Raw genomic sequence first — 23,082 nt, forward strand, 5'->3', positions numbered from 1 at the left:
ATGTTTATAATGTCCATACTGGAGACGCCATTTGCTGTGGGAATAAAAAGGGGAAAACTTGTCAAGTCGTGCTTACAGAGCAACACTATGTTTAAACCATCATAACTTTTTACAGGATACAGGTAAACATTTTTCATTTATTTAGATTCATTTAACCTTTATTTAACTAGGCAAGTCAGTTAAGAACAAATTCTTATTTACAATGACTGCCTAGCTCAGCAAAACCCTACCTTAACCCGGATGAAGTGTACTCCAGAAAGGACATAAATAATTGAATTGATGTGGATGCTAACCATGACATGACAGTCACCATCAAATCAAAGTTTATTTGTCCCGTGCGCCGAATACAACAGGTGTAGACCTTACAGTGAAATGCTAACTTACAGGCTCTAACCAATAGTGTGAAAAAAACGTGTGTGTGTGTGTAGGTAAGTAAAGAAATAAAACAGTGAAAATACATTTGAAAATAACAGTAGAAAGGCTATATACAGACACTGGTTAGTCAGGCTTATTGAGTTAGTATGTACATGTAGGTATCGTTAAAGTGACAATGCATATATGATGAACAGAGAGTAGCAGTAGCGTAAAAAGAGGGGTTGGCAGGTGGTGGGACACAATGCAGATAGCCAGTTAGCCAATGTGCAGGAGCACTGGTTGGTCGGGCCAATAGAGGTAGTATGTACATGAATGTATTGTTAAAGTGACTATGCATATAAGATAAACAGAGAGTAGCAGCAGCGTAAAAGAGGGGTTGGGGGAGTCACACAATGCAAATAGTCCGGGTAACCATTTGGTTACCTGTTCAGGAGTCTTATGGCTTGGGGGTAAAAACTGTTGAGAAGCCTTTTTGTCCTAGACTTGGCACTCCGGTACCGCTTGCCATGCGGCAGTAGAGAGAACAGTCTATGACTGGGGTGGCTGGGGTCTTTGACAATTTTTAGAGACTTCCTCTGACACTGCCTGGTGTAGAGGTCCTGGATGGCAGGCAGCTTTGCCGCAGTGATGTACTGGCCGTACGCACTACCCTCTGAAGTGCCTTGCGGTCGTAGGCCGAGCAATTGCCGTCTCTGATCTCCTCACTATAGGCTGTCTCGTCGTTGTCGGTGATCATGCCTACCACTGTTGTGTTGTCTGCAAACTTAATGGTGTTGGAGTCGTGCCTGGCCATGCAGTCGTGGGTGAACAGGGAGTACAGTAGGGGACTGAGCATGCACCCCTGGGGAGCTCCAGTGTTGAGGATCAGCCTGGCAGATGTTTTGATACCTACCCAAAACCCATCAGTCGGTTTTTGTCATTTATTTATCCAACACAAAACTTCATTTCAACCAGCTTTGTCCTTGGGGGTCATGAATGGGTTAAGACTTTTGGTAAACTTCTGATAAGATAATCGGACGATACATTATTATAATACATGCCTAAAAACTGAATTTGTCTTCGTATTAATTTTTCCCCAAAACAAACTATGCCAATCCCCACCCCTCATGCACTTATCTTATCTCACATTAGACCTGTTAATACTCTAATCCATCAGACTAACCAGACTACAGATATTGTTGGACTCTCTTTGTCTAATGGTCCTTGGCCTAATTACATGGTCTGTAACCTGAATAAATGTGTGCTTTTTATGTCAGCATACAGTTTGTGCCTAGGGAGACCGCAACCTTCCAGGGCCAGCTCTGTCTCTCTTGACCTCATGGTCAGCCAGTCCAATCAGATTATTGTTGGTTCAGATGGTGACTAAACATGTACAGAAAGGAAAAATACAAAAAGACATGCCCAAACTAAAGATTCAAAAGCCAAACGAAAGGCCTTATGGCCACCAAACAAACCCAACAGCCTCACGGCTTGCCAACTGGTACACTGGTTGAATATCACCCTAATTGGCAGCACCTGATTTGTTTATCCACCATGTTCAACACCTGGATAAGGTTGCTGCTGCCCCCTAGGGGAATGGAGTGTGGAAGTATATCCTGGACGGTGTTTGTCTACGTCCTAACACAAACCTTGTACCTACAAGTCTTACATTCCATAACCTCTCTCTCTCCAACCCTGCTGGAAAACACAATTTGACCAACTGAAGCTGGTAACCAGTTTGACCATCCTCAATACCATATTATAGCCTAGAATTAAAAAAATCTCCTACACGTGGATTTATTTGTCCCTGTAAGGAGGGTTCAACATTTGATCTATAATAATTCTATTATGCTCTAGTATCCTCCAGACCTATTCAATGAATAAGCAACTATAGCTTCAAACAATGTTCAACATTCTTTATTTTTCTCAAGAAATTGTCTTCATTTACTGCTTCAGACATACAGTATCGTAGACAATAAGGTGTGTTGTGGTTGGACTTGCACAGAGCACCTATCATATGGACAATAATTGAGATTCTGTCTATATTGATATACACTTGCCCTCAATGGAACATAAAAGGTTAAAATCCAATGTGAAAGCGATTTGATTGTATATCAGTGTGCTCACAAGTTTTGGAATTGCTTAGACTGTTAAAGCTAATGTACTCCAGTGGGTGGCAGTAAAACTCATGAAATAATCACACAATTTTACATTTTGGTCATTTAGCAGATACTTCTTACTCTTATCCAAAGCAACTTACAGTAAGTCGAACCTGCAACATTGGCCTTGCAAGATCAATGCTTACCAACTGAGCAACACGAGACAACACAATCAACCAGAATGAAATCGGACATTATGTATAATACATGATGTACATAACAGTCTAGGTCTATACTGAAGTTGGAAGAAGAATAACAAGAGCCACAGCACTGAAGTTCTTTCAAATCTTACATTTAATGAGTTTCACCACTGTACTTCAAATCTACACTGTTAGAGACCGGACATTTTTCCCAACACACACTTGAGCACATCCGAGGAGTCATTTCCGGTCTCAACTTCACATTGGCTTTTAAGGTCCTTGTAAGCAGAGCTTTATAGATATATTTATCATAAATTGTATTCAAATTACATTACCTCTGAGTATAAACTTCAAATGTCTTATAAAAATGTGTGACAGCACAAGTAGTACCTATCCAAATTTTGACCAAATATCAGTTGCAGAGTTCAAGTTCGTCTCTCTCACAGCACCACCATCATATTTCTGTCTGCTTTGTTATTATTTGTGTATATCTAAAAATTTGTATCAGTGGGTTTTTGTACTTCATTTCAACACAAAATCTCTTCACACACAGATATTACACAGGGAGATGGGGAGGGTCATAGCCTATCAAATATATGACTCAACGTCAACTAACAGTCTGGAATTGCTTGGCTATTGATAGGGTATTTTAATACAATGACATGATGAATCCTACCTCTGGCTAATTTAAAATAGTTTTTCAAATGAGTGAAAAAAAAACGAGCTGTTTTTTGATATATATATATATAAAAGCTGTAAGGGACATTCAAGTTTTATTTTTAATTCTCCACATGAAATGATACATTTGTGGAGGTAAACAAACCAAGTAATAGAGCTCAAGAGGTAGAGAGCAACATTGTAATTCTTTATATACATATACACACAATAGTAAAGTGTTTCTCTAAGGTAGAAATAATAATATTAAGAAGAAGAAGAAAAAAAGCCTTCTACTTCAATATAGCCACAGCTCTGCAGTACACACAAGACACAATTAACATAATTGGTTATGTGTTTTTTTCATTTGTTTTCTGAATCATTTTTGGGGGGATTATTTGTCTTCTACACACTCGTGTACAGGGGAAAACATAAGAAAAGAACAAATAAAATATATACATTTATATGCAAGTCTCAAAAATAAAATAAAATGCACAGCCCTAAAAATGTGCAGGCTAATACACCTATACAGCAGTATTGTTCTGAGTTTATTTATTATTATTTTTCCTCCATTGTAGATTGTTTTAAATCCATTTCTTTTTCACCTATTGACATATCATATTCCATTGACTGAAATAAATAGAAAATAATCATCTAAAAATATATGAAATAGATTTCTTCTGAGAGTTTATTTTGTGTAGGTGACATGAAACATCGCTATGGGGAGTGAGGCTTAAAGTTGACCTGATATTACTGGCTAAATTATTCATTCACCTTATTAATTGATGGGAAGATCTATCTCTTTGACACCATTGCCTTGATAAGGTGACACCCCCTCACCAAAGAAAGTCACTGTAGTTAGTCAAACATATTAATTTGCATGTGACAGGACACACGTATAAGCAACACGCACACACCCCACTTGTTGGGACCCTATGGAATAAATCAGCATCTTCCAGAAATGGCAGCATTCCTGTATCATCAAACATCTAGATTTTTAAAAATCTTGGTTTCACTTTCTCTTCAGAATAATTAAATTATTTTGGTTTGGCTGATCTTCGTATTATTTCGCTTGTCTGTCTTTAACTAGGTATGTATTGACAGAACATGGACATGCAGTGTATGGTAGGACTATAGATTCAGAAGACATGGCAGGGGAACCAGTGAATATCTGTATCCCTTACACTCTTAACATGCCTGTTCATATGGTACAGGACGTTCAACAGCAGATTAATTCCGGTCTCTCAGAGTCTCCAGAGAGAAAACGCAACGACCAAGTAGCACCCCAACATGGCCTTCTTGTTCCTGTAGCACAAAATCTGTGCTGAATACCACAATGTCAATATGTACCCTAAACTACCCAGAGCGGAGGATCTCTTCAGCTCTCAGTGGTGCTTCTATCCCACTAATAGCCTATTCTTTGATGCAACCACATTCCAGGGTTACCACATTTTACCCAGCTAATACTGACACAGCACCATACTTCCACATACCCATATTTGGGTTAGTCATGCGAGTATGTGTGCCGGGTGAGGAGTTCTCAGGGGACAGCAGGCATAGAACAAACAGCAATAGAGCAGGATTTTGGGGGGGACAAAACAAACAATGAAACCCTCTGACTAAACTGTTAAACAGTACACCACAAATAAATAAAAAGCATCATCTCTAATTGAACGTTATGATTTCTGAGGGAGGGGGGGTTAACTAGCGTGTGCAGGGAGTGTCTTAAATCCTGTGCTATATATAAAAAGAACACCCTTTCCGGAACGCGTCTCCCTCCTTTAATAAATAAGTAATGACTATGTATGTATGGACGGGAGCTGTATGTTGCCCTCTGGGACTGCAGGCAGAGACTACGAGGACTCTCTGCAGCATACTGTCTCATCCCTGGCTTTACACACACACACTTTCAAGCCCACGAGGTTGGCCCTTATACCAGCTCTGCACAATGTTTGTATGCACATGTGTGTGTGTGCATCCATTTGTGGCTTTCCATCTACAGAGCAGTGTGGGCAGACACTTGCATACATAGCACACTGTAAAAGTCCCTCCATAACCCAGTCAGCAGTGGTTGTTTGGGTTCATTTTAAAACTTCATAGTTAGTATTACAGTACATACACAGTGGACATTGCTAGTCCTAGACTCCAGTGAAATGCTACACAGGTTGGGGTTTCTTCTTGTTGTCCTCAGTAGTCCAGCGCGGGGCCGGATCGTGGCACAGACAGCAGCTATTCCCACACCAGGGGGGACGGGGGCATCTCAGAGGGCTGGGCCACAGTGGAACTGTCAGGGAGAGACGGGGGAGAGAGAGAAACAGAGGGAGACGAGTGAAAGAAAGAACAAAAGAGGAGACAGAAATAGATGAGGGGATAGGAGAGATGGAAAGATATGGTCAGTCACTGGCACTGCCACACCACCACTTTCTGTTTAATGAGCAGCATGCATCTACTGCAGAGGACCTGCAGAAAAAGCTATTAACTATTGCACCAAATCCTTCACAATAACGCTCAGCATGTTGGCTGGCAGGCTGGAGGTAGGAGGAAAACTCACAAATCAGATGTTTTAGGCTGGTAATAACAAAGAAGGAGAAAGAGACTTTTATTGGTTGACAGTGAGGAAAGCTTGCCAATGCAATGGACTGTTACTGTTCTCATTGTGACACAGAAGGACACAGGTATCAAGGTGTGGCAGGTAGATTATGGTAAGGGAAGGTAAGTGGACATGCTCACAGGTCAAGTAGGGTCAATGTCATCTAACAAGCTATCAAGTTTCTAAGAAGTGGCTAGCTTTCAAACTACTGTAGCTTAAGTACAAAAATCCAAACAATGAAGAATCTGGTGGTATCCACCGGCAGAGGCCTCTAGTCTTACCTGATAAAGCTTTTGAAAGCGGCCGACTGGGGGTTGATGCAGAGCGGCACTCTGTTCCCCTTCTGCTGTTCCAGGATGAACTGGTGAATGATCTCTGTGAAAGACAGAGACCGAGTCAGACTCAGGGAGATGGACCGAACACATTCTTTACAGTTACACAGAGTTTCAAAGTAAGCCTTTTAACCGGGGCTAATTTACAGTGTTATACAGTATTTAGGGCTTGTTTTAATTTGGTAAAGAGCTATTTTGAAGTGTGGATTTTCACTTATAAACACATGGTATGTACAGTTGAAGTCAGAAGTTTACATACACCTTAGCCATATTCATTTAAACTCAGCTTTTCACAATTCCTGACATTTAATCCTTGTAAAAATTCCCTGTTTTAGGTCAGTTAGGATCACCACTTTATTTTAAGAATGTGAAATGTCAGAATAGTAGAGAGAATGATTTATTTCAGTGTTTATTTCTTTCACCACATTCCCAGTGGGTCAGAAGTTTACATACACTCAATTAGTATTTGGTAGCATTGCCTTTAAATTGTTTAACTTGGGTCAAGCGTTTCGGGTAGCCTTCCACAAGCTTCCCACAATAAGTTAGGTGAATTTTAGCCCATTCTTCCTGACAGAGCTGGTGTAACTGAGTCAGGTTTGTAGGCCTCCTTGCTCGCACACGCTTTGTCAGTTCTGCCCACAAATCTTCTGTAGGATTGAGGTCAAGGCTTTGTGATGGCCACTCCAATACCTTGACTCTGTTGTCCTTAAGCCATTTTGCCACAACTTTGGAAATATGCTTGGGGTCATTATCCATTTGGAAGACCCCTTTGCGACAAAGCTTTACTTCCTGACTGATGTCTTCAGATGTTGCTTCAATATATCCACATAATTGTCTTTCCATGATGTCATCTATTTTGTGAAGTGTACCATTCCCTCCTGCAGCAAAGCACCCCCACAACATGATGCTGCCACCCCAGTGCTTCATGGTTGGGATGGTGTTCTTCGGCTTGCAAGCCTCCCCCTTTTTCTTCCAAACATAACGATGGTCATTATGGCCAAACAGTTCAATGTCTGTTTCATCAGACCAGTGGACATTTCTCCAAAAAGTACAATCTCTGTCCCCATGTGCAGTTGCAAACCGTAGTCTGGCATTTTTGGAGCAGTAGCTTCTTCTTTGCTGAGCGGCCTTTCAGGTTGTCGATATAGGACTTGTTTTACTGTGAATATAGATACTTTTCTACCTGTTTCCTCCAGCTTCTTCACAAGGTCCTTTTCTGTTGTTCTGGGATTGATTTGCACTTTTCGCACCAAAGTACGTTCATCTCTAGGAGACAGAACACGTCACCTTCCTGAGCAGTATGACGGCTGCGTGGTCCCATGGTGTGTACAGATGAACGTGGTACCTTCAGGCGTTTGGAAATTGCTCCCAAGGATGAACCAGACTTGTGGAGGTCTACAATTTTTTTCTGAGGTCTTGGCTGATTTCTTCTGATTTTCCCATGATGTCAAGCAAAGAGGCACTGAGTTTGAAGGGAGGCCTTGAAATACATCAACAGGTACACCTCCAATTGACTCAAATGATGTCAATTAGCCTGTCAGAAGCTTCTAAAGCCATTACATAATTTTCTGGAATTTTCCAAGCTGTTTAAAGGCACAGTCAACATAGTGTATGTAAACTTCTGACCCACTTGAATTGTGATACAGTGAATGATAAGTTAAATAATCTGTCTGTAAACAATTGTTGGAAAAATGACTTGTGTCATGCACATAGTAGATGTCCTAACCGACTTACCAAAACTTTATTTTGTTAACAAGAAATTTGTGGAGTGGTTGAAAAACGAGTTTTAATGACACCAACCTAAGTGTATGTAAACTTCTGACTGTAGCACGGGGCCAGGGCGATTTCAAATACAACTGTATTTAGAAATCAAGTGGCGAAATGGTAGTTGCATTATAATGATCTGATTATTTTGCTTCATTGAGGTTCATTAAAACAAGCTTTGTTGTGTAGATGCCACTTAGTACGAAGTAAATAGTTGAAATAAGTACCAGAGAGTACAATATCTGAAGTAAAAGTAAAATGCTATTAATTTTTCTTTGTTTTTGTCACAGGCCTACTCCAGGATATCTGGCACCTGCACTAAGGTTTCAGATGTATTGAGCTATGTTTTGTCATTCATCACATTCCTGCAAACTCCAGCCATCTGTCATTTACTGCAGAGGAGGAAACTGTGATTGCATTACACAATTGACGATGATTTTTACCAGTATGAGCATGCACATGTGTGTACAGTACATGTGCACACATCAAAGGCCTCTAAAGGCTAGCAACTAAAGTGGTGCACTAGAGTCCAGTGCAGCAGTTTGTCAACAGCTTGGAGCTAGCCAGCAGTTAGCCTACCATCAGGCAGAATGGCTAATTTCTCAGTGGAAATAAGGGGCAAGTGGATTGAGGGATGGGGGGTGAGGGGGTGGAGAAGAATGGGGTTGGGGAGGAAAAGGAGTAGGAGGGAGGGAAGAGAATGGGGTGGGGAGAAGAGAAGAGGAAGAGAAAATGAGGGAGAGAGAAGGAAGAGGGAGAAAGGGCAGGTTTATTTCGACCCTCGACCAGAGTAAGCCTGCTTTTAGAAGACAACCTCATTAATACCTGCTGACAGAACAGGCCACCACTGATCTGGGTCTCCCCCTATGTAATGATCATGCTATTTAAACAGCTTCTTGATATGCCACACCTGTCAGGTGGATGGATTATCTTGGCAAAGGAGAAATGTTCACTAACAGGGATGTAAACAAATTTTTGCATAACATTTGAGAGAAATAAGCTTTTTGTGCGTATAGAAGATTTCTGGGATCAGCTCATGAAACATGAGACCAACACTTTACATGTTGCGTTTATATTTTTGTTCAGTACAAGATAACTCAAGAAATCTGTCATAAATGTTGACTTTTTGCAGAGGAGAACTTAGTTGTGTAATTTTACATCTAACTAAATGTTTGGTGCAGTATTTCTCAAAGAAAAAAATGTGCATGAAAACGAGTCGTCTCATTGAAGAATCGACTTTATTGAAGAATCCCTACCATTGACCAATCACCAACGAAGGGGCGTAGACTTCGGCTACTTTCTAGAAAAACAATGTGGTGCCTGAACAGCTGAAAAAAAATCCTTCACGAAGTCTAAACTAACAAACAAAAATCACAAAATGTCATCATAATATATGCACGAACCCTTCCGAATGGTTTCGTCTGGGAAGCACGCAAACGCCTTAACACACAGAGGCATGATCTACACATGGTCTCAGGGTTGATTGGATTCAATTAGGACTTCAGGCGTCTGTAAAGCTGCCGGTTTCACAATAATCACAATACTAGGTTAAGACTTTCACCATGTATGCAATGGATGGATGTCTATCTATCACCCATTGAAACTAATTAACTTTAGCTAAAGCTGCCTCTCTTTGCAAACCCAGTGGAAAAACAGAACCCAGTAACATGAAGGGGATAAAAACAGATGAGATAGGCCTAAAACAGAGGATAAAAGAATCAAAACAACACAACTTGAAAGGGCTAATTCCCATAGTACTACTCTGCCCTCTGCTGGTTGGTTGACAGACTCACCTTTGACCTGTCTGACGGAGGTCAGATTCTTCTCGAAGCCATCGTCGAACTTGGGGTTGGTGACGGGCTCGAATTCGCTGGTGTAGACGCGACCAGAGGAGGTGGTGTAGCAGCACTTACACATACAGGTGTGGTACCTCAGTCTGCCCTCGTCCAGGTAAGGATGGGCCAGGGCATCCTTCGCTGAGATCCGTTTAGACTGGGGGAGGGCCAAACACACACTGATGTATACAGACTACACACACACTGATGTATACAGACTACACACACACTGATGTATACATACTACACACACACTGATGTATACAGACTACACACACACACACACTGATGTATACAGACTACACACACACTGATGTATACAGACTACACACACACACACACTGATGTATACAGACTACACACACACTGATGTATACAGACTACACACACACACACTGATGTATACAGACTACACACACACACGCACACACTGATGTATACAGACTACACACACACACTGATGTACACAGACTACACACACACACACACACACACACACACTGATGTACACAGACTACACACACACACACACACACTGATGTATACAGACTACACACACACACAGATGTATACAGACTACACACACACACACACAGATGTATACAGACTACACACAGATGTACACAGACTACACACACACAGATGTACACAGACTACACACACACACACACACACTGATGTATACAGACTACACACACACACTGATGTATACAGACTACACACACACACTGATGTATACAGACTACACACACACACACACACTGATGTATACAGACTACACACACACACTGATGTATACAGACTACACACACACACTGATGTATACAGACTACACACACACACTGATGTATACAGACTACACACACACACACAGATGTATACAGACTACACACAGATGTACAGACTACACACACACAGATGTACACAGACTACACACACACACACACACACTGATGTATACAGACTACACACACACACTGATGTATACAGACTACACACACACACTGATGTATACAGACTACACACACACACTGATGTATACAGACTACACACACACACTGATGTATACAGACTACACACACACACTGATGTATACAGACTACACACACACACACTGATGTATACAGACTACACACACACACTGATGTATACAGACTACACACACACACTGATGTATACAGACTACACACACACACTGATGTATACAGACTACACACACACACTGATGTATACAGACTACACACACACACTGATGTATACAGACTACACACACACACTGATGTATACAGACTACACACACACACACTGATGTATACAGACTACACACACACACACACTGATGTATACAGACTACACACACACTGATGTATACATACAGGACTATGAAATCCCTCCAAATCAAATGGTCTGTTTGATAAAGCATTTGCTGGCTCTCAAACAGCAGTCTACTGCACATTCTCTCTCTTTCGAGGACACCCCACATTAAAACTAGACCTTGGAATCAAACCAAATCAGCCTCAACTGAATAACCATCTGACTAGTCAGCAATATCCCACTTAGATGTGCCAGATTGAAACGAGGAGGGAGAAATACTGCCCTCTGGTCTGGAAGAAGACACCCGAAAAGAAAGGTTGGCTTATTTCCACATTACAGATCTCAATGAGACAACCCTGTATACAGTAGGCCTCAATAACTCAATGTATTTGGCCACCATCATTACCATATGTCAGATTCCTCCTAATCTGTTAGTGACAGAGCCTCAGAATCATTACAGCACACATCTTATTTCCCCAGTCAGTCAGGAGATGCCAATAAACACAACCGCCTGTGTTCTGTCAACGCTAGAAGGGTTTCTACACACACACACACACACACACACACACACACACACACACACACACCGGATGTAGGACAATCATGCAACATTGTTTGGTTTTAATCATCTCCTAAGTGTATGAATAAGTAAACGTGTGGGTCGGGGAGAGAAGATGGCATAGTTAATCAACCTCCCTTTGTTGAATAAGACAGTGAATAACCCTCAACTCGTCAACCTAACTCATGATAGGAGGATATTGTTGCAGGGCAGTAGGGTCAAGGCAGTGCACTTTAGGGGTTGGACTTGGAGACATATGCACTGGGGGAACAGTCTTACACTCTAGCTGTTCATCTTTCTGGATTGGCCACTGGCCAGAGGTGAAAGCCTGCCATTGAAGCCAATGTCATTCAATCGAAAGCTGGATTGTTGATTAGTCAGTGACAGTGGTGTTTAGGGTTACCACCACCTTCCACACGTTCCATTTGTTCAGGATGTTGAATTCATATCTTTCCAATGTGTAGTGTAGTTGACTGTACAGAAATGATGCAAAAACTGTCTTCGTACCATAAGGTATACTTGTACGTTTTAGGAAAATAAGATATGTTATTTAGACAGAAAGCCAAAAAGCTGCTTGCGTCTGTTAGCAGGAGCCAAACCTCTTGAGGAGTCTTTTTTACATCACTAGATAAGGTGTCCAATCTGCAGGCCATTTAGCCTTTGAACCATTACTTGTAATGAGGAGATTATTTTTGTTTATTTTCTTTGGTCAGGCAGAAATGGCATCCTATTACTGTGGAGTATAATGATCTATTTCCCAACAGGCAGGCAGGCAGACAGGCAGACAGACAGGCAGAAATGGCATCCTATTACTGTGGAGTATAATGATCTATTTCCCAACAGGCAGGCAGGCAGACAGGCAGACAGACAGGCAGAAATGGCATCCTATTACTGTGGAGTATAATGATCTATTTCCCAACAGACAGGCAGGCAGGCAGACAGACAGGCAGACAGACAGGCAGAAATGGCATCCTATTACTGTGGAGTATAATGATCTATTTCCCAACAGGCAGGCAGACAGGCAGACAGACAGGCAGAAATGGCATCCTATTACTGTGGAGTATAATGATCTATTTCCCAACAGGCAGGCAGACAGACAGGCAGAAATGGCATCCTATTACTGTGGAGTATAATGATCTATTTCCCAACAGGTAGGCAGGCAGGCAGGCAGACAGGCAGGCAGGCAGACAGGCAGACAGACAGGCAGAAATGGCATCCTATTACTGTGGAGTATAATGATCTATTTCCCAACAGGCAGGCAGACATGCAGGCAGGCACACACTCTCTCTCTCTCGTTTACCAAAGCTTGTCGGGACACACAATTGATTCCCATTCAAAATCCAATTTTCCCTAACCCCAAAGCCTAATCTTAACCCTAAACCTAACTACTACCCCCCCTAGAAATAGCCTTTTTCCTTGTGGGGACTAACAAAATGTCCCCAAGTAGGTCACATTTCTGTTTGTTTACTATTCTTGTGGAGGCTTCTGGTCCTCACAAGTACAGCTAAACATGACAACACAAAAACATACACAAACACTACTCACCGGATCGAATACAAGCATCCTGCACAGGAGGTGAACAGCTTCGTGGGTAGCCTGGCTGGACAGGGTGTACAGGACAGGAAGGGATGGCTGCAGAGACAGGAAATTACATACAGTCAGTCAAATAGTTACACGCACAGTCAATTTAACCAAATAAAGCTAATTCAATGCTGGCCTTGTTTTTATTACATGAGGATTAAAAAAATTGTGAAAACAGCTTGGATGATGATATCATGAACTGCACATTCAACATGACATTTTTGACATTCAAAAGAAGCCTCTACCTGTGAAGGCAGTGTCGATGGTAGTACAGTTTTTGTACAGCAGTCAAGGGCTACTGCATACATATTGCAATGTGGATTCAATTGAATTGAGTCCTACAGTAGATCTTATCTGTGGCATCAAAGCCAGCCACAGCCAAGATTTTACATACAGTGCCTTGCGAAAGTATTCGGCCCCCTTGAACTTTGCGACCTTTTGCCACATTTCAGGCTTCAAACAAAGATATAAAACTGTATTTTTTTGTGAAGAATCAACAACAAGTGGGACACAATCATGAAGTGGAACGACATATATTGGATATTTCAAACTTTTTTAACAAATCAAAAACTGAAAAATTGGGCGTGCAAAATTATTCAGCCCCTTTACTTTCAGTGCAGCAAACTCTCTCCAGAAGTTCAGTGAGGATCTCTGAATGATCCAATGTTGACCTAAATGACTAATGATGATAAATACAATCCACCTGTGTGTAATCAAGTCTCCGTATAAATGCACCTGCACTGTGATAGTCTCAGAGGTCCGTTAAAAGCGCAGAGAGCATCATGAAGAACAAGGAACACACCAGGCAGGTCCGAGATACTGTTGTGAAGAAGTTTAAAGCCGGATTTGGATACAAAAAGATTTCCCAAGCTTTAAACATCCCAAGGAGCACTGTGCAAGCGATATTATTGAAATATATTTTATATTTGAGATTCTTTATAAATCTTCTTAAGGCTAGGGGGCAGTATTCGGAAGTTCAGATGACTGATGTGCCCAAAGTAAACTGCCTGTTACTCTGGCCCAGAAGCCAGGATAAGCATAGAATTGGTAGCGTTGGATAGAAAACACTCTGAAGTTTGTAGAAATGTTGAAATAATGTATGAGACTATAGCACAATTGATATGGTAGGCGAAAATCCAAAGAAAAACAAATCAGTTTTTTTTAGGTCCCAGGCTCTTATAATGGAAAGCTATGGGCCCTATGCAATTCTATCTCCCAGATTGCAATTCCTATGGCTTCCACTAGATGTCAGTCTTTTTTCAAGGTTTCAGGCTGGTTTCTTCCAAAATGAGTAAGAATTTTGAGTTTTTATACAAAGAGTCTCAGGGGAAAATCAGTTTGTTCGCACGCGACAAAGAGGACGTGCGCATGCTAATTTTACATTTCTATTTAACATACTTCTTTACATATGAAATATGATAGTTTATTTACATTTTAGGGTACCTGAGGATTGAATAGAAACATAGTTTGCCTTGTTTGAACAAAGTTTAGCTGCAGCTTCTTGGATTCCTTTGTCTGGATGTTGAACGAGTGGATTACTGAAATCGATGGTGCCAACTAAACTGACATTTTGGGATATAAAGAAGGATTTTATCTAACAAAACAACCATTCATGTTGTAGCTGGGACCCTTGGGATTGCAAACAGAGGAAGATTTTCAAAAGTAAGTGATTTATTTAAATCACTATTTGTGATTTTATAAAGCCTGTGCTGGTTGAAAAATGTTGTTGTGGGGCATGAAGGTCAGTCAATAAGGAACATTTCAAGAACTTTGAAAGTTTATTTTAAGTGCAGTCACAAAAACCATCAAGCACTATGATGAAACTGGCTCATGAGGACCGCCACAGGAATGGAAGACCCAGAGTTACCTCTGCTGCAGAGGAGAAGTTCATTAGAGTTACAGATATTCCAGGACCATTCAGATATTCCATTCCTCAGATATTGCAGCCCAAATAAATGCTTCACAGAGTTCAAGTAACAGACACATCTCAACATCAACTGTTCAGAGGAAACTGTGTGAATCGGGCCTTCATGGTCAAATTGCTGCAAAGAAACCACTACTAAAGGACAGGAATAATAAGAAGAGACTTTCTTGGGCCAAGAAACATGAGCAATGGACATTAGACTGGTGGAAATCTGTCCTTTGGTCTCTAGAGATTTTTGATTCCAACCGCCGTGTCTTTGTGAGACGCGGTGTGGGTGAACGGATGATCTCCGCATGTATTTCCCACCGTGAAGCATGGAGGAGGAGGTGTTATGTTGTGGGGGTGCTTTGCTGGTGACACTGTCTATGATTTATTTAGAATTCAAGGCACACTTAACCAGCATGGCTACCACAGCATTCTGCAGCGATACACCATCCCATCTGGTTTGGGTTTCGTGGGACTATCATTTGTTATTCAACAGGACAATAACCCAATATACCTCCAGGCTGTCACATCCACCTGTGCTATTTTACACCAGGGGCAGCCAGGGCAAGCTGCCTGCCTCTCCCACACCCTCCCCTCAAACATTGCCCTCTCTCTCTGCCCCGATCAATCAGCCCAGAGCACAACAAACAAGTTGTACATCACTCTACCATTCAACAACAAAGCCTTCCCAGGCTACAGCAGGGCACTGTGAAAGGAAGAGTTGCACCTGGGGATGTATGGTGGTATGGTGGTGTGGACAAGTGGATGTGATTCCTCTGTTTACTCATGCAAACCTGCTGCTAACGCTAGCTAGCTAGCCTCCTGGAGCTAAGAGATGAGACTGGTGAAAAATGGGATGGGCCGATAAAGATGTAGGTAATTACTTGAACAAACCGCCAGAGACTAGGGTCCAACCAGCATGTCAACGCCATATTAGACTGTTCTGTACAAAGATTTGGAGAAAGGGGAAGGCGGGTTTATTTGGATTGTGTGTGTGTTGTGTGTGCGTGCGTGTTTGCATGAGAGAGAGCGAAAGAGAGGGAGTGACACATACACAGTGTGCGTGCGTGCGTGAGTGTGGCGAGGGTGTGCTTAGCAGCTTTCAAGCCCTTCTCTGATTTCTAAACTCATTTGGCATGGGGTATTGACCTGTCTTCGCCTCCATATCAGGGTGGGTGAGGGCTAGCAACCTGGTGTGTTCTATTTTCCCCTCAAAACATGGTTATTTCATTAGACTATACGAGAACATATCACTACTAAAGAATCTAAGGGCCGCATTCCTTCAAGTTCTCTATACATCTCATATGACTGGACCAGTTATTGCAGTCCTTTTCTGGACGACTCAGAGTGCATCCCAAGACTCTAAAGCGGTGTCCTCTTCTCGTCTCCTCTCTCCCTCATCTACAGCTTGCTCTGAAAACAGAGTAGGGGTGAAGTGATATGGTGGATGACTACCTGGAATTTGCACTTGCCCGTCCTGTTCTCTCACACCAGTACAGATGAAAGAGAGCAGGTGAGGACAGGAAGCTCCATTAGAGTAGTGAGAAGTAGAGGAAGCTTCATTAGAGTAAATGAGGAGAGGAAGCTCCATTAGAGTAGTGAGAAGGAGAGGAAGCTTCATTAGAGTAAATGAGGAGAGGAAGCTCCATTAGAGTAATGATGAGAGGAAGCTCAATTAGAGTAATGATGAGAGGAAGCTCCATTAGAGTAATGATGAGAGGAAGCTCCATTAGAGTAGTGATGAGAGGTAGCTCCATTAGAGTAATGAGAAGGAGAGGAAGCTTCATTAGAGTAATGAGAAGGAGAGGAAGCTTCATTAGAGTAGTGAGAAGGAGAGGAAGCTCCATTAGAGTAGTGAGAAGGAGAGGAAGTTTCATTAGAGTAGTGAGAAGGAGAGGAAGCTTCATTAGAGTAATGAGAAGGAGAGGAAGCTTCATTAGAGTAATGAGAAGGAGAGGAAGCTTCATTAGAGTAGTGAGAAGGAGAGGAAGCTCCATTAGAGTAGTGAGAAGGAGAGGAAGTTTCATTAGAGTAGTGAGAAGGAGAGGAAGTTTCATTAGAGTAGTGAGAAGGAGAGGAAGCTTCATTGGAGTAGTGAGAAGGAGAGGAAGCGCCATTACAGTAGTGCGAAGCAGATAGGACACGAGAGGAGAGGGAGCTCCATTAGGTTAGTGGGAAGGAGAGGAGAGGAATCTACATTAGGTTAGTTCTACATTGGGCTAGTGAGAAGGAGAGAAATCTATATTAGGTTAGTGAGAAGGAGAAGAGAGGAATCTACATTAGGTTAGTTCTACATTAGGTTAGTGAGAAGGAGAGAAATCTACATTAGGTTAGTGAGAAGGAGAGGAGAAGAATCTACATTAGGTTAGTTCTACATTAGGTTAGTGAGAAGGAGAGGAGAGAAATCTACATTAGGTTAGTTCTACATTAGGTTAGTGAGAAGGAGAGAAATCTACATTAGGTTAGTGAGAAGGAGAGATTCTACATTAGGTTAGTTCTACATTACACTAGTGAGATGAAGAGAAATCTACATTAGTTTAGTTCCACATTACGTTAGTGAGAAGGAGAGAAATCTACATTTGTCACGACTTCCGCCGAAGTCGGCCACTCTCCTTGTTCGGGTGGTGTTCGGCGATCGACGTCACCGGCTTTCTAGTCACCACCGATCCATGTTTCAGTTTCGTTTTGTTTTGTCTGTATTACACACACCTGGTTTCAATTCCCATATCATGTTCCTTATTTAATCCTCTGGCATACATTTCTGTTCTGTTCGTGATTGTTGGTGTCTTTAGTGGTTGTTGTATGTGCTAGTGTGTATGTATGTTCCTATTTGGAATTTTTGCTTGACTTTTTGAGGAAACTCCATTGTGTTGCTCAAAACCTCAAAACTCCGCTACATCTCTGCACCCAATCGCTGACAACATTAGGTTAGTGAGAAGAAGAGGAGAGGAATCTACATTAGGTTAGTGAGAAGCAGCCCGAGTGCCTGTACTTCTCTGTGGACGTTCTCGCTGTCTGGGAGAACAAACAGATATAATGACGTTGCTGATGCAGCTCGGAAAACCTTGTCTTTAAAAATGGCACTCGCTCCTCCTCCTGCCATGTTTCACTTCTCTCTCTCTCTCCCCCCCCCCATCCTTCCCTGCCAAGCTCCAAAACCCCAGACCCCCATTGCGTAAAAAGGAACCCCTAGATTCCCTCTTCAAAGCTCCTTGGTCAACCTCTCACCCTCTCCTCTGCCCTCTCATCCTCCTCTCGCAGGTCCTTCACTTCCTCCAGAGGGAAAAGAATGGGGGGGATGAGTAGAGGGCAGGGGCTCTCTGTGATGCTTCATTCTCTCCACCTCTCTTATCTTCACAGAGCCCATCCTCTTACGTGAATACGTAGCTCCCCAAACTCTCCACAAAAACTCCAAGAGTGTGTTGACCTCTGGCTGCATCTTGTAAGCTTTGAACTTGCACCTGAAGGAACAGCTAAAACCAGGGCTTTTACAGAGATGTTATGTACTGAATGAGGTCAACTTGTGAATAATCATCCACAGAAAGATGCAAATCAGCCACTGAACAGCCACCCAGCAGGTAGAGCATGGTTGGTAGTAATGGGGGGAAAAAAATCCAGTTACATTACAGGATATTATTTTTGATGATATACTGTATCATATTGTTTTGACAATATCACAATATTATTTTTGTGCTAGTTTGCTGTACCTCCACCAAAACTCAAAGCTTGTTCCTCATATTCTTTTAAATAGAGAGCCAATTTGTTTTCATTACTCTCTCGTCACACTGCAGCAGACATATGGTGAGCAATATTTTTGCAACATCAAATCACAATAAATACACAGTATCGAATCGTAATACATATAGAATTGTGAGAATCAGGGAGAGGGGGTTCAGATGAACAGCCACCCTGCAAGTAGAGGACCAGCATGGTTGTTGGGGGTGTAAGATTAACCCCAGATGTTAATATATTTCCTACCACTGCATTTCTGTGAGCGTCATACACTTTTTCAGACTACCGTCAAGCCCCCCCCCCCCAACTTCAACCGCAAGATGGCACAATGTGTCCTGGGACTGCACTGGTGGCAGGAAACATGATCCCTTTTGGCTCAGACCCCACCACCATCCTCCAACCCACACACCCACATCCCCCATCACTCCCCTACCCCTCCCTCCTCTCCCTATGCTGTCCCTACCGGCCCCAGGTCTGTAATCTAAACGTCAGTCGATAGAAATGATTAAAACATCCTGCTCCACGCATTGCCTAGCCTGCAGGAGACACACACATGGGAGGGAGCGTCGAGTGACAAGGTCATCCAAATGTCAGCGTTTGCTTACAGTGATGGTGGGGGTGGGTGGTGGCCGTGTGCTTGTACACACACACACACACACACACACACACACACACACAGTAGGGAGATGGCAAGGAGGTATAAGAGTGGCCTGGCGTGTGGGTCGATGGGAGGCAGGGGGCAAAGCCACAGTGCTTGCTCTGTAGTTCCTGTTCCCTGCAGGATACCATCTGCCCAAATCAGACATGGAAGACGCACAGAACACACACCCAATACCAATCAACCATTGGCTGGTTACTGGCTATGTCAATACTTTCACAGAGACCCGACCCACTTACACAAATCTGTCAAGCCTTAGTAATGAAGACATGAGCTCCAGAGGACTGTAGGATCACACTCACACACACCAGGGCTTTCCCCGACAAGACAAATCTTGGTGACCGAAAGTAATCAGTTCTTTCAACCAATTGATTGGTCAAAATGTTTAAACGTGTATTTTTCCATAAGCCATATGTGTTTTAATAAAATCAACTATATACGCATTGAGCTTGTCTGATACTTTAAGCTGACTGTTGAAATAAGACACAAGAGAGAGCCAGATATCTAGATAACCAGAGGGGGAAAAATGTACATGACCCAACCATTCTCCTCCCGCTCCTGCTGGCTTTCACAGATTCTGCCATTGCTCTTCTGAAGTTGCCGGTAATAGGCTACACGGGGAGTCGGCAACCTTTCTCATGTGGAATGGCAATTTATTTCACAATTTCTACTGATCTGCGTGCCCGTTATGGTTTTCATATGCAGATTTCCGTGGAACATTTTAATTTATTTATAATAATGTCTTCATATCTCAAAATCATTGTCATGTGGTTAATCAAAATACTATCTAAATGAAAATGATACAAACCTAAACTTCTATTCCCATTGCCAACTATGTAAAAAAAGCCTACATAAAGCCAACAAATAAAAACTGCAGCCTGCAGGTAGAAAATATCCTGATAAAAATAAATATCCTATAAATCACATTGGCTAAGCTTGGCTTGTCTGCAATGAACTTGAATCATTGTATCAACTATTAACTTGGGTCCAGTCAGAAGCTTGCGCTAGCGAACTTGTAGCATTGGATAAAATATTCAGGGCCCTCAGAGTTTCCCGCGCCAGTGAGCTTGGGACAGACACAGCTGTAGGCTACTTGCGAAAGGGATAAGAAGCAGTGCTTGACTTGGGCCGGAGCTCACCAGAGCTGAGTACAGACACCTCAAATGTTCTACTGTTTGAGCTAGTGTTCCTCTTTTAATTGTTATTATTATTTTTTGTGTATTTGCCCCCTTTTTCTCCCCAATTTTGTGATATCCAATTGCGATCTTGTCTCATTTCTGCAACTCCCCAACGGGCTCGGCCGAGGCGAAGGTCGAGAGAGCCAGATAGTCATGCGTCCAGCCTAACCGCGGTTCTTAAAACCAACCCGCTTAACCCGGAAGCCAGCCGCACCAATGTGACTGAGGAAACACTGTTCAACTGACAACCAGAGTCAGCCTGCAGGTGCCCGGCCCGTCACATGAAGTCGCTAGAGCGCAATGAGCCCTCCCCCCCCCAAGCCAAACCCTCCCCTAACCCGGACGATGCTGGGTCAATTGTGCACCGGCCTGTGGGTCTCCCGGTCGCAGCCGGTTGTGACACAGCCTGCAGTGCCTTAGACTGCTGCGCCACTCGGGGGCCCCTGAGCTCCTGATCCTCATACAGAATATTATATAAAATTGACTTTTAGTCGAGGCTTTTACTCGAGGTTCCCTGAGATGGGCACAAATATATACAGTACCAGCCAAAAGTGTGGACACACCTATTCATTCAAGTGTTTTTCTTAATTTGGACTATTTTCTACATTGTAGAATAATAGTGGACATCAAAACTATGAAATAACACATATGGAATTATGTAGTAACCAAAAAAGTGTTAAACATATCAAAATAGATTTGAGATTCTTCAAAGTAGCCACGCTTTGCTTTGATGACAGCGGTAACTATGAGGTAGTCCTACCTGGAATGCATTCATTTAATTAAAAGGTGTGCCTTGTTAAAAGTTCATTTGTGGAATTTCTTTCCTTCTTAATGCATTTGAGCCCATAAGTTGTGTTGTGATAAGGTAGGGTTGGTATAAGACCAAGTCCATATTATGGCAAGAACAGCTCAAATAAGCATCATTACTTTAAGGCATGAAGGTCAGTCAATACTAGGGGTCAACCGATTAATCGGAATGGCCGATTAATTAGGGCCGATTTCAAGTTTTCATAACAATCGGAAATCTGTATTTTTGGGCGCCGATTTAAAAAATATTTTTGTATTTTTTTTTAATACCTTTTATTTAACTAGTCAAGTCAGTTAAGAACACATTCTTATTTTCAATGACGGCCTAGGAACTGTGGGTTAACTGCCTTGTTCAGGGGCAGAACGACAGATTTTTACATTGTCAGCTCGGGGGATCCAATCTTGCAGCCGTACAGTTAACTAGCCCACCGCTACAACCACCTGCCTCTCATTGTACTCCACGAGGAGCCTGCCTGTTACGCGAATGCAGTAGAAGCCAAGGTAAGTTGCTAGCTAGCATTAAACTTATCTTATAAAAAACAATCAATCATAATCACTAGTTATAACTACACATGGTTGATGATATTACTCGTTTATCTAGCGTGTCCTGTGTTGCATATAATCGATGCAACGCTGGGGGTTGACTTAACAAAAGCGCATTTGTGAAAAAAAGCACAATCGTTGGACGGGTTAACAGGCAAAATTAACCAGGTGAAATTGCCCCACTTCTCTTGCGTTCATTACACACAGAGTCAGTGTATATGCAACAGTTTGGGCCGCCTAATTTGCCAGAATTTTACGTAATTATGACATAATATTGAAGGTTGTGCAATGTAACAGGAATATTTAGACTTATGGATGCCACCTGTTAGATAAAATATGGAACGGTTCCGTATTTCACTGAAAGAATAAACGTCTTGTTTTCGAGATGATATTCGACCATATTAATGACCTAAGGCTCGTATTTCTGGGTGTTATTATGTTATAATTAAGTCTATGATTTGATAGAGCAGTGAGCGGTGGTAGGCACCAGCAGGCTCGTAAGCATTCATTCAAACAGCACTTCTGTGCGTTTTGCCAGCAGCTCTTCAAGCATTGAGCTGTTTATGACTTCAAGCATATCAACTCCCGAGATTAGGCTGGTGTAACTGAAGTGAAATGGCTAGCTAGTTAGCGGGCGCGCTAATAGCGTTTCAAACGTCACTCGCTCTGAGACTTGGAGTGGTTGTTCCCCTTGCTCTGCATGGGTATTGCTGCTTCGAGGGTGGCTGTTGTCGATGTGTTCCTGGTTCGAGCGAGTTGAGGGACGGAAGCTATACTGTTACATTGGCAATACTAAAGTGCCTATAAGAACATCCAAAAGTCAAAGGTTAATGAAATACAAATGGTATAGAGACAAATGGTCCTATAATTCCTATTATAACTACAACCTAAAACTTCTTACCTGGGAAAATTGAAGACTCATGTTAAAAGGAACCACCAGCGCGCAGTGGTTAAGGGCGCTGTACTGCAGCGC

General features: G+C 42.3%; 1 protein-coding gene across 1 annotated transcript in view; it reads right to left on the bottom strand.

Annotated features, from left to right (window-relative positions):
• Positions 1 to 2,255: 2,255 nt before the first annotated feature.
• Positions 2,256 to 23,082, bottom strand: part of LOC112267223 (serine/threonine-protein kinase NLK) — an 84,526-nt gene continuing 63,699 nt past the window's right edge. The window contains exons 8-11 of the mRNA XM_024445444.2: positions 13,247 to 13,333; positions 9,787 to 9,985; positions 6,179 to 6,272; positions 2,256 to 5,591 (exon numbers count right to left, since the gene is read on the bottom strand). Coding sequence (XP_024301212.2) covers positions 5,537 to 5,591; positions 6,179 to 6,272; positions 9,787 to 9,985; positions 13,247 to 13,333 — 435 coding nt within the window. The 3' untranslated portion in view covers positions 2,256 to 5,536. The remainder of the gene's footprint in view (positions 5,592 to 6,178; positions 6,273 to 9,786; positions 9,986 to 13,246; positions 13,334 to 23,082) is intronic.

The sequence above is a fragment of the Oncorhynchus tshawytscha genome, linkage group LG14 (assembly GCF_018296145.1).
Source record: "Oncorhynchus tshawytscha isolate Ot180627B linkage group LG14, Otsh_v2.0, whole genome shotgun sequence".
NCBI classification, from domain to species: domain Eukaryota; kingdom Metazoa; phylum Chordata; class Actinopteri; order Salmoniformes; family Salmonidae; genus Oncorhynchus; species Oncorhynchus tshawytscha.